The sequence below is a fragment of the Prionailurus viverrinus genome, chromosome F1 (genome assembly GCF_022837055.1).
Source record: "Prionailurus viverrinus isolate Anna chromosome F1, UM_Priviv_1.0, whole genome shotgun sequence".
In the NCBI taxonomy this organism is placed as follows: Eukaryota; Metazoa; Chordata; class Mammalia; order Carnivora; family Felidae; genus Prionailurus; species Prionailurus viverrinus.
The window spans coordinates 5,321,820-5,339,144 of NC_062577.1; the positions used below are offsets into that span (position 1 = coordinate 5,321,820).

Consider the following 17,325-nt stretch of genomic DNA (forward strand, 5'->3'; position numbering starts at 1 on the left):
TCATCCTCTTTGACCACACAACCCCACCAGGTTGGTCTCAACATAAAGGCACAGCCGAATAGGACACACTTCTCACTTTAAATCATTGAAGAATGTATAGAAGTTTATTGAAAGTTTCTCAGGGATGAAGGAGGGGTTTACACTATATATCGCAGCAAAAACTTAATCTTCGAATATTCACCCTCCCCATAAAGTCCTGCTACATACATTAGTGACCCAGACACTTTATGAAGATTCCAGCTTTCTCGTTCTCCCCACCCCCCACCTTCCTCCAGCCCCACCCCAGTGCTTTCCCTCTGCATCTCTTGATCCCTTTTTTTAAATGTTAATTTATTGAGAGACAGTGAAAGCTGGGGAGGGACAGAGAGAGAAGACATACACACAGAATTGGAAGCAGGATCCAGGCTCCGAGTGGCCAGCCAGAGCCCACAGACCGCAAGATCATGACCTGAGCTATAGGTGGCCACCCAACCAACTGAGCCACCCAGGTGCCCCTGTTGCCATTAACTTTTTAAAGTTATAAGCATGTTATCTCTTCCAATTTTACAATTGTGATATGGTCACAAATAGTTTAAAGCAAAAAAAATCTCTCTCCCTCATAGAAAGTTATTTTTGACAATATTTTAAAGACAGCCAAGCAAGACTACACTTAAAATTTATAAGCATGAGCTTGAGTGCCTTTGTCCACTGCTCCTCCGTGTTCAGGCAGGTTCTGATGGAATAGAACTCACCAGTGCTTCCAGAGTCTTCCATCAGGCCATTTTCCACATGAATCTTGCAGGGCAGGCAGAGACCCCACTTGCCTTTCTCAGCCTCTTCCTTGAACTGCTGCATGCAGTCCAAAAAAGCCATCATTGCGAGGTCAAATTTGACATCCAAGCAAGTAATCTGCCCCGTGATGCAGAACAATGGCAGCTCAATGGTGTCATCTGTTAAAGACTTCAGATAGGACCGGTTTCCACAGGGGAAGAGTTGATACCTCTGAAACTCCAGCCCAATCTTGTTGGACAGGGCATGAAGTAGCAAGGCTGTCTGTCCCCAGGCCATGTTGATCTCATTCCAGCTCACAGGGACAGTGGGGAGGCAGCCCAATCTGAAGCTATTGATGATGCCCACAGGGCCATCATCCCTGATCTCAAAGGTGGCACTGAAAACATTGGTCTTCTTCAGCCAGTCCCACTGGATCTGGGCACGTACCAGCTGGTTCCTCCTGCTGGTCAGCTCATCCTGCAGTTCCAGTTGCTGCCATTGTAAGTGACTGTAGTCCCTCCAGTGCTGCTCATCCTGCTGGTCCAGCACTTGAGTCTCTGCTCTGGCTGCCTCAAGATCCTCTGCTACTCTTTTTTGGTTCTTCTCCACCTCCTCCAGCTCTTGAGCCAGCCTTGCTTCCTCCAGCTCCAGGCCCTCCAGCTCCTCCTGCAGTGTCTCCAGCTCCCCGTCATGTATTCTCTTCCTCCAATGTTTGTAGTTCTGGTTCTCTGTTTCTGTGAGAATGAGTTGGGTGTCCAGCTCCTCTAAAAGTTTGTCAGTACAGTCCTCACACAGGGCGTGGTCCACATCTCTTTCACCAGTCAGGATGTCAAAAATGTCCCCAGCAGTCTTCTGGGCGTTACTGAGCATACTTGTAGGGGCAAACTCTCCAAGTAAGATGAAGTTGCTAGAACTGTCCCTGGACATCTTGCCATCATCTCCAGGGAGGGTGGAGCAGGAGGTACTATCCTGCAGCTTCTCAGTATCTGTCTCTGCCTTGGAGGCAGGGCCTCTTTCCAGGGTTTCTCCTGGCTCCCACTGAGCTGAGAGTGTGGAAGCTGTAGGTTCTTGGGTGGTCTCAAGACCTGAGGTCTCCATGGACTGATTCAGCTTTAGCGGCTGCTTGCAGCACTGGCAAATGAAGCGGATGGGGAACATGGTGGAGGCCTTGGCTCTTACTTTGATTCTAAGTTTCCTCTGGCTCCCCACTTACCTGTCCATTTATACCTTTTTAAACTTCTTTAGAGGAGTAATTCCTTCAAAATGCATATCTCATCTTGTTGCTCTTCTTAACAGCTTACTTTGGTGCCCTCCTTAGATACTCTAGGGTTCCTTTAGCTCCTTTTAGACAAGTAATTCTTTCTAGAAGGCAAATCTGATCATCTCACTTTGTCCTTTAACATTTCCAAGGCATATCTTAAGAGTACTTCTAAACTAAGTCCTGATCGTGGCACTTCCCTCCTTAAAATGGTTTAATGCTCTTGTCTTACCTTAAAATAAAATCCCATCACCTTAACCTGACACCAGGGCCTCTGCCCATTTTCCCAGCTTCTCTCCCAATTTCCTGCTACCTTTACCCATGGCTTCTCCATGATGCCTGGAGTAATGATTGCAAAGGATCTACTACACAAATTATGCCTTTCCTCACCCTGATACCTCTCCCCAAAGAGTTGGGGAACAGCAGAATAAGTTTGGAATTGCTTTCAATGTCATGGTCAATTCTGAGTCCTGATTCATCCTTGGGAGTAGAATGGCAAAGCATATTCATTGCTAATGGCTGAACTTCATTTTAATTACCCACCCAACAAAACCAAACAAATTCAAGCCATACCTGGCTTTGGGTTCGATTCAGCCCAGAGAGACAAGCTAAGGAGACATAGCTGAAGGGGAATAGAGATTGTTTCAGACTGTGGTTTATCTAACAACTGAATGATGCCTCCTGGATAATCCAGAATCAGTCTGTTGGAGCTTTCCTTTAGTGAAGGAATGAATGGAACCGGAGTGTCATTTTCAGCTAGGAAGGAAATCCCTGATTTCTGGAGATCTTCCCCCCAATTCTTATGTCCTCATTCTTGGGTCTCCTTTGGGAGGGCTTGAGAAGCCCAAGAGTGAAGAGGATTCTAAGGATTGGGAGCAGGGGTTTTATGTACTACTGTATCATCAGCACTTAGATAAGTTGCCTTGTCCTCTCTTCCCTGTTCAAACTTTGTTCCTTTTCTTGGGCTTTGTCATAAACCTCTAGGAAAGACTTGTCTGTACCTATTGTCTCCAGTTCTTCTCCTTCTGTTCTCTCTTAAAGCCACCATAATTCAACTTTAATTTCAGCGCTCTATAGAAAGTCCTCATAACAAGGTCACAAATGTTATCTGTGTTGCTAAATTTAATCGCAGTGGAATAAGAAGCAAGTTCTTCAGCAAAAAGTGAAGATGGGGAAGAGATGTGTGTGAGAGTTACCTCAGTGAGTAGGAGATTGAATAGAGGAGAGAAGTGGTGTGATTGCTCTTCATTTGTAAAGGTCCACATGAGACTGGCTGTCATGTGTACATATCAGGTATACATGTCAGTCACTCACCTGAATGCGTGTTGTCAAGCAAGCAAGACTAAACCAGGGAGGCAGGAGAGAAGGTGCCAGCAGGGAAGTGGTTAGGAAGGTTGACTTCAACGCATACTGGTAAGGAAGGGTGGGCGTGGGAGGGAGACACAGCAAAAAGGTGGGAGAGCTGATGTGTTTCTCTTCTCAGAGGTTGAAGGAGTATAGCAGTCAGGATATCAGACCAGAGGAGTAAATACAAGAGGTAGTCGAAGGGTGTGCATGAAATAGACACAACAGAGGACTTGCTCCCCATGATCTATAATCATCTTTCCACTATACATCCTGAAACAAACAACCTCCTGGCATGTGACACAGTATTCTGGAGTCGGTCTTGGGTTCTAATTTTGCTTAACTTAACAAGTTGCTTAAACGTCTTGATGCTCAGATTTTTCATCTGAAAATGAATTAAACAGAAGCCATCCTAAGAGAATTGCTTTGATGATTAAACAAGATGATGTTTAGAACCTCAGACTGACATTAGTTTCCTCTCATCACCAGTCTCTTATGTGGCCATAGTCTGGCTTTCTCCTCCTTGTGAACCTTGAACTTCTCAAAAGAGAAGTTAACTACTTCTCACTGTTTCCATATGCTCATCAGACCTCTTTCAACCTTTGCAATCTGGCATCTGTCTCCATAATTAACGGAATAAAATTGTTCTTGCTAAGATTAGCAGTGTATTCTTAAATAGCACATTTCAAAACATCTTTTCTGTTCTCTTCCAAATTGGGACTCATTGTTTAACATTCGAAGTGATTGCTATCCTTTCCTTGTGGAAAGAGGAAAACAAAGTCCTTATTTGGATTCCAGAGGATTGTTGTCTCTGATTCTCCTGGATCTCTGATCTTCCTTTTCCACCCTGCTGAACCTTGTCCCACCAAGAGATTCTGATTTTTTTTGTTTATTTATTTATTTTGAGAGAGAGAAATAAAGTAGTAGAGGGGCAGAGAGAGATCCCAAGCAGTCTCCATGCTGTTAGCACAGAGCCCAATAGGAGGGAGCTCAAACTCATGAACCATGAACTGTGAGATCGTGACCTGAACCAAAATCAAGAGATAGATGCTTAACCCACTGAGCCACTCAAAAGATCTGAATTTTAAAAAATAAAAATCTGTCTTTGAGATAGACAACTAAATTTTTCTGAAGCTTGCAAAGTGTGAATAAAAATCTCCTTTAAAAATTCAAGGCTTTGTACACCCATGGTCATAGAAGCATCATTCATCATAGTCAAAAGGTAGAAGCAACCCACATACCCATTGGTGAATAAATGGCTAAACAAAATGTGGTATATACATACAATGAAGTATGGCCTTAAAAAGGGAGGAAATTTTGACTCATGCAACAACCTGGATCAAACTTGAAGACATTATGCTAAATGAAATAAGCCAATCACAAAAGGACAAATATTATATGATTCCATTTAAATGAAGTACCTGGAGTAATCAAATACAATTCATAGAGACAGAAAGCAGAACGGTGGTTGCCAGGGGCTGAGGGAAGAAGGGTTCTCTCTATAAATCACTGTGATGTTATACTTTACATAAGAAATATATACATGATCTTCTCTGTTCATGCCACAGAGCTCCTAAACCCTTGGAGTGTCTTAAGCAATGAAAACAATCAAGGTGCCGTTTGTTATGTTAATGAAGTGACTATCAGAAAGCACCTAAGGATAGGGCCTGTTGTTAGGAGAACCAACCATGTGATTGGAGGGTTGGAACATTTAGTTCCATCCCCCTGACCTCCAGAGGGGTGTGAGGCTGGAGGTTAAATGGATCACCAATGGCCATTGATTTAATCACCTGTGCTTATGTAATGAAGCCTCCATGAAAACACAAAAAGGAGTGGGTTCAGGGAAGCTCTGGGTTGGTGAACCCATGGCAATTTGGGGAGAGTGGTGAGCCTGGAGAGGGCATGAAAGGCTCACATGCTTCCCACATACATTGCTATATGCATCTCTTTCATCTGGCCGCTCCTGAGTTATATTCTTTTATAATAAACTGGTAATCTAGTAGGTAAATGTTTTCCTGAGTTCTGTGAGCTCTTCTAGGAAATTAATAAAATCTGAGGAGGGGTCAAGGGAATCATTTGATGTCAGAATTGTTTGATGTGAGGAAAATACCCACACACTGGAATTGGGAGCAGAATGCTAGTTAGTGTCAGAATATTCTAGTGTTAGTGTTTAATGGGTACAGAGTTTTAATTTGGGAAGTTCTGGAGATGAATGGTGGTGATGGTTGCACATGTGGGGAGGAAAAATTTTATCTGCCCTTCATGGTTCTTCTAGTATGCCTAAGAATTAAATTGAGATAAGACAGGGGCACCCAGGTGGCTTAGTTGGCTAAGCATTCGACTTCAACTCAGGTCATGATCTCATGGTTTGTGGGTTCAAGCCCTGCATTGGGCTCTGTGCTGACAGTTCAGAGCCTGGAGTCTGCTTCAGATTCTGTGCCTCCCTTTTTCTCTGTTCCTCCCCTGCTTGCATTCTGTCTCTCTCTCAAAAATAAATAAATAAAGATTTTAAAAAATGAATTAAAAAATTGACATGAGACAGTAACATTTAATTTCGTACATATGGGGAATCCACAGAAACATTAAATTCCAAAGATAGGCAAAAATGAGGTATATAAGTCATCCTGAACTAAGGAAAAGGGGTTTGGGATCTGGGATTTTTTTTTTTTAATTTTTTTCTTAACATTTATTTATTTTTGGGACAGAGAGAGACAGAGCATGAACGGGGGAGGGGCAGAGAGAGAGGGAGACACAGAATCGGAAACAGGCTCCAGGCTCTGAGCCATCAGCCCAGAGCCCGACGCGGGGCTCGAACTCACGGACAGCGAGATCGTGACCTGGCTGAAGTCGGATGCTTAACCGACTGCGCCACCCAGGCGCCCCGATCTGGGATTTTTAAGGGAAGGAAAACAATGCACAGGAAGATGAAAAAGGGTAAATGTTTGGTAAACAAGTGTTTGCTAGGCTATTCAGAAACAATGGAACACAGAGAGGAATTTTAACAAATAGACTTTGCTAAAAATTCTTCCCTGTGTAGGGTGCTTGGATGGCTCAGTCTGTTAAGCGACCAGCTTCAGCTCAGGTTATAATCTCACAGTTCATGATTTTGAGCCCCGTGTGGGGGCTCTGTGCTGACATCTCAGAGCCTGGATCCTGCTTCAGATTCTGTGTTTCCCTCTCTCTGCCCCTCTCCCACTCATGCTCTGTCTTTCTCTCTCAAAAAATAAATTAACATTTTAAAAAATGTAAAAAGAAAATTTGTCCCTATCTGCTTCTTCTCGTTCATATTATACTATAGTTATCTATGGTGATAGCTCCCTTCCTGGAACAGGTCCTCTAAATTCTCTTAGATGGGGTACCTGGGTGGCTCAGGAGGTTAAGAGCCCTGCTTGGGATTCTCTCTCTCTCTGTCCCTCCCCTGCTCATGCTCTCTCTCTCTCTGTCTCAAAATTAATAAATAAGCTTTAAAAAACAGCTTTTGACTTTCAGCTCAGAGGAGGCCATGTTGCAACTGTCTTGGGTTGTCCCTAATCCAGGTTCATCCAACACCAACTACCTCCACCATGCTGCCTAAGTTCGACCACAATGAGGTCAAAGTCATATACCTGAGGTGCACCGGTGGTGAAGTCGGTGTCACGTCTGCCCTGGCCCCAAAAATCAGCCCGCAGGCTCTGTCTCCAAAAAATGTTGGTGATGACATCGCCAAGGTAACAGGTGATTGAAAGGGTTTGAGGATTACAGTGAAACCGACCATTCAGAACAGACAGGCCCAGATAGAAATGGCACCTTCTGTCTCTGCCCTGATTATCGAAGCCCTCAAGGAACCGCCAAGAGACAGAAAGAAGCAGAAAAATATTAAGCACAGTAGAAATATCACTTTTGATGAGATCGTCAATGTTGCCCAACAGATGTGGCACTGATCCAGAGAACTCTCTGGAACCATTAAAGAGATTTTCGGAACCTCCCAGTCTGTGGGCTGCAATGTTGGTGGCCGCCACCCTCATGACATCAATAGTGATACAGTGGAATGCTCAGCCAGGTAAGAAATACAAAGGACTAACTAACTAAATAAATAAATAAATAAGGACTAACTAAATAAATAAAAATGAAAAAGAAATCAAAGGACCTCTCTAAAGCCACTATCTCTCTGCAGTGCCCCTGGGGTGATAAGATAGCTATTACAAACTTTCCTGGAGATTTAAAATGCCCCAGGACTCTCAGATGGGCTCAAAGAGCAAGACCCATATTAACTAGAAAAAAATAGCCACAGCTCAAAAATGCTAAGCAAATATGCCTCTGTTTGCTATGATTAAAGCAAAAAATTTTTGTGTGATGTGTCTTACCACGGTTTAAAAACCTCAAGGTTGCACTGGCTTATGGGCCTCAGATGTCCCCTGTCTCCTTTGTAAACCTCCACATACTTTGACTGTGGCCTCACAAACACCAGTGTGGCGATGTAAGCGTCTGAGGAAGGACTCTTGTGGCTGCAGAGGCCAGACACCTGCGGGCCCAGAAGTGACTCACACAGGATGGGAAGGCAATGCTCATCGTTACAGGGGAGCCCAGATTTCTGGTTCACATAAGAAATTTCTAAAAGAAATTTGAAGCTTTACTTCATTTTGCTTTGCGTCAGACTAGCCAACATCCTCCTTGCTGGTGAGACTCCACAGAAGTTAATCACAATAAGCTGCAGTGGGGATAGTTTTTAAGACTCAAACCATCAAAAGAGTCAAGGCTCTGGCTTTCTGTCCCAGGTCAGATGCTGATTTAGGAAGCCACTTAACTTCACAGTCTGCTTAGTTAAATTCTGTGAAACGGATGCAACGCTAGCAATGAGCCATTGCTCACAATAGCTGTTGTGGGCAAAGGCATCTACACCATACTCCTTCTGTGCTCTTCACAGCATGTAGTGTCAAGTAAATGTTCAGTAAACTGTTGCTAGATTCTGCATGCATTACTAATGCATGGAAGTGCTCTGCCTGAGAGACTGGAGCTCCCCCCTCCTGCCACTCCCCACTAATCCCCATCTAACGCCATGCCAGAAAAATAAAATATAGATTTATGCAGAGCTAACGTGTTTGCATAAAACAAATATTCTTTGCAAAAAGATTCACAGAATTTCTACAAATAGACTTTTGGCTACTGGGCATTACAGAACATTAACTCTTTATAATCAATATTAAAATGTTGGCAGTCAATGCCAGTTGAAGGGCAGAACGTTCCAAGTCAATCTGCCTGTGGGTACTGAAACTTCTCACCTATGCACTGGCACCTGCATCCATTGGTCTTGGTGGTTGACGTGTGCCATATCTGCCCTTCCAATGCACTAAATGTCTCTTGACAATATTGTTGAAAATCTATCTTGTATCCTTGGCACCCATTCATCCATTTTGCTCCTTATTTTCTTCTTTCTTTTTGTTTTCATTCCTATGGAAGGGCTTCTAGACACCATGACTCTGACTGAAATAATTCCCTCCAGGGGACAGCTCATTCTACTAAAATATACAGGTAATTTTCTTTTCAGAGAACTGCCTGCTAATCATAATGATTTGATAATTAGACTGAAAATCTAGGAGTAGCAATTTATCGCATGTCCTGAATTACTCTCCGTTGTCACAAGGAATGCCTTTAGAAATTCCTGATGATGACATGTCATTCCCTCAGAAGACTGTGAAGATCACTCATCCCCCAAGACTTTTGCTATATGAACAAGGAAAGCACCACCATCAATATTTAGGCTCAGACCTTTGTTTTTATCGTCCTCATAAGCATTAGCAAGGAAAGGAAAGTCCTCAGAAAGCAGCCAAAGTCTTGATGTCTTGAAACAGTCCCTTCAAGATCCTGAATGCTCCCAGGCAGGACTGTATTTTATACCTAAGGCCAAACCGGCTGAAGCCCAAAGGCTCCCCACCCCTGGACAATGCCTACTGCTTCTGATGCCTTTGTCCATGCCATTGGCCCCATTTAACATCTTCTCAATCGAAGACTAAATTAACATAGCCTCCCTCTTATAGCCTATTCTGGGGTTCAGGACATTTGATGGCCTAAAGATTTTTTCCATTTTGTTCTGATGCAGTGGGAAGAGATTTGGCCCAGGACTCAAGGGGCTTGGTTTCTTTGCATAATTTACTATAGAAAGTTCTTCTCTGTACCTCTCAGTTTTCTTATTTGTAAAATAAGGGACTTGGAAAAAGTGATATTCAAAGTCCTCACAACCTCACTTATTATACATTTTCCACCTCTTATTAGGCCAGGTTGCCAACTAATTCTTGTGCCCACCCCACACTCTCTCCTAACCCCCACAATAATATCACTGAGAAGTAATTTGAGGACCAGAATTTGTTAAAAGGCATAGGCTTATTCTTAAAGATAGCCATGCGATATAACCATATGACCACAGACTATGTTTTCACCTATTTTGCTACCTTAGGCTCAGCGGTCTTTTTCAGTGACAAAGTTGGTGATTGATGTCATATTCTTGTGTACACACTCACAATGGGCCTAGCAATCAGAGCCCACAATGGCCTGGAATGGCAGGAAACTACATGGACCGTGGCCTGTTGGGATCATGGAGAAGGTAGAAAGTGGGGGCTACCACCAGCTGTCAGGACACAGGATGACGTGGTATGCGACACAGTAGAGTGAGGTGAGGGTCTGGAAAGGATGAGGAAGCTGAGGCAGGTGGGATGCTCAGGGCACTAAGACTAGGATGAAGGTCAAGGTTGTGGGGCCAGAATGGACACTGGCCAGCTGGCTTGACATTCAAAGTTGGGCTGGCAACAGGGCTGGCTTATCATTCCGGCCATGCATTCATTGAATCCTACTGTAGGCATGGGAGGAGGGGTGGAGGCCAGCAACTTTGGAGGACCTGACATGTTCCTGGTTTAGTGTGGCAACTGTATTATTGTTAAGCAAATGTTCATCTTTCTCTTCCACATGGGAATTATTTTGGACTGTGGATTGTGGGCTGAAGTGACAGTGTGCTAGTTCCAAGCCCAAGTTTCCCCCACCGCCCTTTGTGCTCCTGTCTTCCACCGTGAGAACAGCATATCCCATGGAGGAGCGACTCCTTTCCCCTCCATTCCCAAGTGAGAAGGCATCTGGAACCCAGGCCAGCCAACCTGCAAAACTTGGAGTGAGAAATGTGTGCTTGGGTTGTAAACCCCTGAAACTTGCAGTTATTATCACAGCACAAGCTGAGTAATCGAGAGAGTGTTAATTACCTTACATCTATTTCCTCATGTTAATATTTCTGAAACAAGCAACAGGATCTCAGGTGAGGGTCAGAATCCCTCAGGTGCTGGGCTTTGGGCCCAGGCATATTTGACACCTGATCAAAAACCATGCTTTCCGTTAAAACATGATGACTCTGGTCTTTGATGAATAGAGCAATAATTGACTTAGAATAGAAAAGTGGACTTAGAGAAAATGCCAACTGAGTATTTCTTCAGAGCCCTGGGTACAAGAGCCCCAGATCCTCCCAGGAATGGATGTCCTGATGGGGGTTCTGCATCAATAAGGCAGCCTCAGATGCCTTAAGGATGCAAATGGCCACTGCTGAGAGCCCCTTCTCTCTCTCCTTCACACCTGTGTAAGTACACAGTACAGTCAGGAAGAGACACAGATCAGAATCCAGAGGAAATACAATCAGACTGCTCCAGTACCCTCAGGAAGAGTGGAAACAATGTGACCCTGTTTCTCAGCTCCCACATGCCTCTGCCAGAAAACCCTGGCTCCTCTCCTCTCCTGAGTCATCCTTGCAGGTGTTTGCAACCCTTGGGATGAAAAACGATGCTCTGGCATAAAGAAGCATTGCAGGGCTTACTAATCCCTTACCACTGGAAAGTAGGAAAGTGAAAAACATGGAACATGGGATAGAAAGGCAGTTTGGAAACCGGCTAGGAAAGGACAGCAGGCCTTCATGCAGTTAGCCAGAAATGTTTTCCAAATTTACTGCATTTAGGGTCAGACTGGGCCTGAAGACAGCTGACCATGGTGGTGTGGCCTATCAAGAAACTCCTCTGACAGTATGCAACCCCGCCCATCCTGTTTCTCTGGTGTCTGGGAATTTATTCAGCCTGAAACCTCACCAGCTCTGGAAGACTGTTTGTTCCCAGTTATGCAGTACTGGAAAGTTTCTTCTTCTCTCGGGAACATGCTGAGCCCTCCCCCTGAGTCTGCTCCTTCCTTTTCCCAGGAAGGGGGCAGCTCATCACTCTTGGGGCCTCAGTTTAGGCTTCACCTCCCAAGGAGGCCATTCTGTACAGTGGGGCTCCCCAGACACCCTCCCTTAGAGCACCTTTACCAAACTTAATTCCATCCACAACTAGTGACTTTTGGTTTAGCTGTTTATCATGTCTTTCCCAACATCATGAGAGCTTTGTTATGTCAGGGACCGCCTGGCTTGCTAGTTCCCGGCCCCTCAGGAGCTCACTCAGTGATGTGACTAAATGCATGAGGTGACTGATTGCACTGTCATATCAACTCTGGAAGGTAACTATCATTTTGCTATTAACTGTTGAATTCTGCCCCAATTTTTCTTTTTAAAAATTTTTTACTGTTTATTTCTTTTTGAGAGAGAGAGAGGGACAGAACATGAGCAGGGGAGGGGCAGAGATAGAGGGAGACACAGAATCTGAAACAGGCTCCAGGCTCTGAGCTGTCAGCACAGAGCCTGATGCTGGGCTCGAACCCACGAACTGCAAGATCATGACCTGAGCCAAAGTCGACCACTTAACCAACTGAGCCACCTATGTGCCCCTGTCCCGATTTAAAAAAAAAAAAAAAAAATGTTGCTTAATTGTATCACCTAAGTAATATATGAAGACTTACTGCTACAGAGATTTCAAATACTGTAAAACCTTGGATTGTGAGTAATTTGTTCTGTGTCTTTCCCGAGAAGAGCAAACATTTCTAATAAATTTTAACTTGATAAACAAGCAGTGTCTTGCATGCAAGGAGTACGTGACATCGAATGTCACATGATCACAACTGAGCCAATGGTTCTTCCCTCTCTTTCTCTCTCTGTGGGACTGTGGGTGATTTTCTCCCATGCTTGGATGTTTGGCCTCAGGCTGCCATGTTTGGCAGAATCAGTGCTTTTTCAGAATGTTAAAACATGCCCACAACTGGCACTAGTATATTTTTTGTCACTTCAAAACATGTATGGACAGTCCTTTGTTTTTCCATTTAGAGTAAGTTTTGCTTCGTTTTGGATCATTGGATAGATTCCTTGTTAAATTTGCATGAAAAGAAAAAGATTCCATTGAGCCAATAGATAGCAGTGATTCTGTTAGTGATAGTGAAAGTCATCTTACATAATAACCCATCTCTCTCGGGGCGCCTGGATGGCTCAGTCGGTTGGGCGTCCGACTTCGGCTCAGGTCGTGATCTCACAGCTTGTGAGTTCGAGCCCCGCGTCGGGCTCTGTGCTGACAGCTCAGAGCCTGGAGCCTGCTTCGGATTCTGTGTCTCTCTCTGTCTCTGCCACTCCCCTGTTCACACTCTGTCTCTCTCTCTCTCAAAAATAAACATTAAAAAAAATTTTTAAAAATAATAATAACCCTCCTCTATCTTATCTCTCTCATACCAGCCACGAAGGTTTTCAAAGGAAGTGCAGATTAATTTCTTTTTCTTTACATTTTGTATTTTCTTTATTATTTTGTATTATATTACAGTATTGCAATCATTTTTATATGAATAGTTTTGGGTTGTGGAATGAATCGTCTGAGTTTCCATTATTTCTTATGGGGAAATTAAACAAGTGCTTTGGATTACAAGCATGCTTCAGGAATGAATTGTGCTCACAAACCAAGATCCTACTGTACTTCTAAGGCAATGGTAGATAGAATAAGTCCCCCTTTCTCTCTTCTCTACCTCTGAACTCTCCCCTTCTGGCAAGTTTTTGTTCCCTTTTGTCTAACTGATATTGTGATTTATAATGAATATATATCTGGTCTTTGACCCCCTTCCTGGCACAGACCTCCTAAAACCCTTGGAATTCCTAAGTGAGGAGAGTGATCAAAGTGTCTTTTGCTATGTTAATAAGGCAACCTTCGGACTCCGCCAAAGGATGGGAGCTGGGTGCCAGCTGAGCCAATTATGTGATTAGAGCAATGGAACTTTCAGTCCTGCCCCCTAGACCTCTAAGCTGGGTAGAGGGGTTCATCAATCACTAATGCACAATGAGTTCATCAACCATGCACACGTAATGAGGCCTCCATAAAATTTCAAAAGGACAGGGTTGGAAAAGCTTCCAGGTTGGTAAACACATGACATTTAGGGAGAGTGGTGTGCCCATAGAGATCATGGAAACTCTATACTCCTTCCCCATACCTTGCTCCATGCAAATTTCCATCTGGCTGTTCCTGACTTGTATTAGCCTTTTATAATAACCCAGTGATCTAGGAAGTAAAATGTTGCTCTAAGTTCTGTGAACCACTCTAGTAAATTAATCAAACCCAAATCGGGTTGTAAGAACCTCCAGTCTACAGCCAGTCAGTCAGAAGCCCAGGTGATAATCTAGATTATGATTGGTGTCTGAACTCGGGGGTAGGGACAGACTTGGAGGACTGAGCTTTTAACCTGTAGGATCTGAGGCTACATGCAGGTAGATCGTGTCAGAATTGAGTTGAATGTAGGACACACAGCTGGTGTTGGAGAATTGCTTGTTGGTGTGGACAATGTCCCTCCCCTCTGACACAAACATTGGAATTGGCTGCAGAAACTTCACTAACTTTTCCTTTCTATAATTTACGTATCTGTGTACATAGAGGTTTACTTTCATGTAAATGAGTTTTTATTTTTAACAATGACTAGAGTGTGTGGGACCCAAGGAATTTAACCAAAATCCCCTACCCCTGGGCAAGCAGAGCAAGACTAACTCCAGTTTGTGCTACACCCACCGTCTCATGTATAACCCCCACATGACCTGCTTATTGCTTAAGACACTCCCCTACCCTAGTCAAGCCGCTGAGCACACCCTTACTGGAAACCGGCTCATATAGGAATGAGGAACCCCTAACCGCCAAAGAATGTAAACCCCGCCTTTTGCCCGCCAAACTTGTGCGCCATTTCTGACCAGAGTGATAGGCTAGTTCAAACAGTTACTATAGGGTAAATTGTAATTCAATTGGCCACCTGCGTGTGGACTGACATGACAATGCAGCTTTCTGTGTGTGTTACAATCTCATTGGCCACTGGCCCCTATAAAACTGCTACCCCTCGGGGCGCCTGGGTGGCGCAGTCGGTTAAGCGTCCGACTTCAGCCAGGTCACGATCTCCGGTCCGTGAGTTCGAGCCCCGCGTCAGGCTCTGGGCTGATGGCTCAGAGCCTGGAGCCTGTTTCCGATTCTGTGTCTCCCTCTCTCTCTGCCCCTCCCCCATTCATGCTGTGTCTCTCTCTGTCCCAAAAATAAATAAACGTTGAAAAAAAAAATTAAAAAAAAAAACTGCTACCCCTCTTAACCTAGGGGTCCAAGTCCCTGCTCCGCTCCGTCGGGTATACTTGGGCCCAAGTTCGAGCTTGCAAATAAATCCTCGTGCATTTGCATCGGTATCCTTGGTGGTCTCTCAGATTTGAAATCGGGGGCATTACAAGTGTACCCGCTGTGGTGTCTGTCTCCATCAGATGGGACTCCCCAAATGTGGGGCAACAATTGATGGAAGTCAGTGACTCAGGCAGTAAAAGAATTCATCGAAAGCAGAACAAAGGAAATATAACTTTATTGAAAACACTGCAAGGGAAGGGTGGGCAGGACGGCAGAGGAGAGACTCTGCAACCAGGCAGTGGGGGAGGGATTATTTAAAGCAGGAAGGTGAGGGGGTGTTTGGGTGGTTCAGTCAGTTAAGTTTCTGACTTTGACTCAGGTCATAATCTCAGGGTTCATGGGTTTGAGCCCTGCATCAGGCCTGTGCTGCCAGCTCAGAGCCTCAAGCCTGCTTCAGATTCTGTGCCTCCATCTCTCTCTGCCGTTCCCCTGCTCACACCCTGGTCTCCCTCTCTCAAATAAATACATAAATATTAAAAAAAATTAAAGCATGCGGCGCCTGGGTGGCTCAGTGGGTTAAGTGGCCGACTTTAGCTCAGGTCATGATCTCGCGGTCCGTGAGTTCGAGCCCCGCGTCAGGCTCTGTGTTGACAGCTCAGAGCCTGGAGCCTGTTTCAGATTCTGTGTCTCCCTCTCTCTGACCCTCTCCCATTCATGCTCTGTCTCTCTATGTCTCAAAAATAAACGTTAAAAAAAATTAAAGCAGGAAGGTGAGGAGGCATAGGGATGTATAGAAATTTCCCTTTTTTGGTAACTATGCTTGGTTGTAAGTGGCCCATTGGTCAGTTAGGTTAAGGCCTATGGATATATTTTTTTAATGTTTATTTATTTATTTATTTATTTATTTAAGACAGAGAGAACACAAGCAGGGGAGGGGTTAAGGGAAAGGGAGACAGAGAATCCCAAGCAGACTCCGTGCTGTCAGCACAGAGCCCAACACAGGGCTGGAACCCACAAAATTTGAGATCATGATCTGAGCCTCAATCAAGAGTCAGACAATTAACTGAGCCACCTAGGTGCCCCAGTGGAATAAATATTTAAAAAGACATACCTAGTATATCATAGTAAGACTGAAGAAAGTAGAAGATAATGGGAATACCTTAAAAGCAGTCAATGAAAAAAATAATAGATTATCTTCCAAGGAGCAGAGATGAAACTGGACGCTGACTTCTAGCTGCATTAAGATACAGTGAAATAAGGCCATCCCTTGGCTGGAGAAAAACTGTCAGCCTGGAACCTATGTTGAATGAATTATCTATTAAGCACATGAGTAAAATAAAGGTATTTTCAGAACAAGTAAACATTAGGAGAGTTCTTCACCTGTAGACTCTCATCTGAAGAAAGTTCTAAAGGAAGTGGTAAATATGGGAAATATCTAGACAGATTTTGATTTCATCAAACAGAAAAATAATAACATATACAGTTTAAAAAAAAAAAAACAGGATAGGGGCGCTGGGTAGCTCAGTCGGTTGAGCGGCTGACTTCAGCTCAGGTCATGATCTCGAGGTTTGTGGGTTTGAGCCCTGCGTCAGGCTCTGTGCTGACAGCTCAGAGCCTGGAGCCTGCTTAAGATTCTGTGTCTCCGTCTCTCTCTCCCCCTCCCCCACTTGTGCTCTGTCTCTCTCTCTCCTCTCTCTCAATAAATAAACATAAAAAAATTAAGAAAGTAAATTAAAAAACAAGATAAAATTGAAAGACATGAAACAAAGAAATAAATTGGAGTGGTTAATGGAGGTAAAGTGTTTTAAATTGCTTTTATTATCAAGGATGACATAAATAAGTTGAATTTAGACATTAATAAATTAATAAAGCACATTGTAATTTCTTGACCACCACAAGAACAGAAATACATAAAATCTGTTTTTAAAAATTCAAGCAAGTAAATTTGAAGAAATTGGCTTTATTACATCATTCAAGAATCAGGCAGCACCTCATCTGGCAAGTAGAGAGGGACTCCAAGTTGTACAAAATGGAAGGTTTTACAAGAAACAGGGTGGGGCAAAGAAGTTATTAGCAAAAGAAAAGAAAAGATTGTCCCAGACAGGGTCACTTTCTTTTAGGGGAAAGGGAAAGGGAATCTTATCATTCAGATGATTTATCTTCATTTGGGGAATGGAGAGGGGCCAGTGACAAATTAACTTATTGGTGCTGACAAGAAAATTTCTGACTGGGGCGCCTGGGTGGCGCAGTCGGCTAAGCGTCCAACTTCAGCCAGGTCACGATCTCGCGGTCCGTGAGTTCGAGCCCCGCGTCTGGCTCTGGGCTAACGGCTCAGAGCCTGGAGCCTGTTTTCGATTCTGTGTCTCCCTCTCTTTCTGCCCCTCCCCCGTTCATGCTCTGTCTCTCTCTGTCCCAAAAATAAATAAACGTTGAAAAAAAAAATTAAAAAAAAAAAAAGAAAATTTCTGACTGACCAGTTAAAGC

The 17,325-nt window shown here is 43.9% G+C and overlaps 1 protein-coding gene and 1 pseudogene across 1 annotated transcript; one reads left to right on the plus strand and one right to left on the minus strand.

Annotated features, from left to right (window-relative positions):
- Positions 1-606: 606 nt before the first annotated feature.
- On the minus strand, positions 607-1,908 carry BECN2 (beclin 2). Its single transcript, XM_047841612.1, has one exon. It carries the CDS (start codon positions 1,906-1,908, stop codon positions 607-609), a length of 1,302 nt encoding a protein of 433 aa, XP_047697568.1.
- Positions 1,909-6,851: 4,943 nt separating this feature from the next.
- LOC125155623 (60S ribosomal protein L12-like) overlaps positions 6,852-17,325 on the plus strand; it is a 34,347-nt pseudogene continuing 23,873 nt past the window's right edge.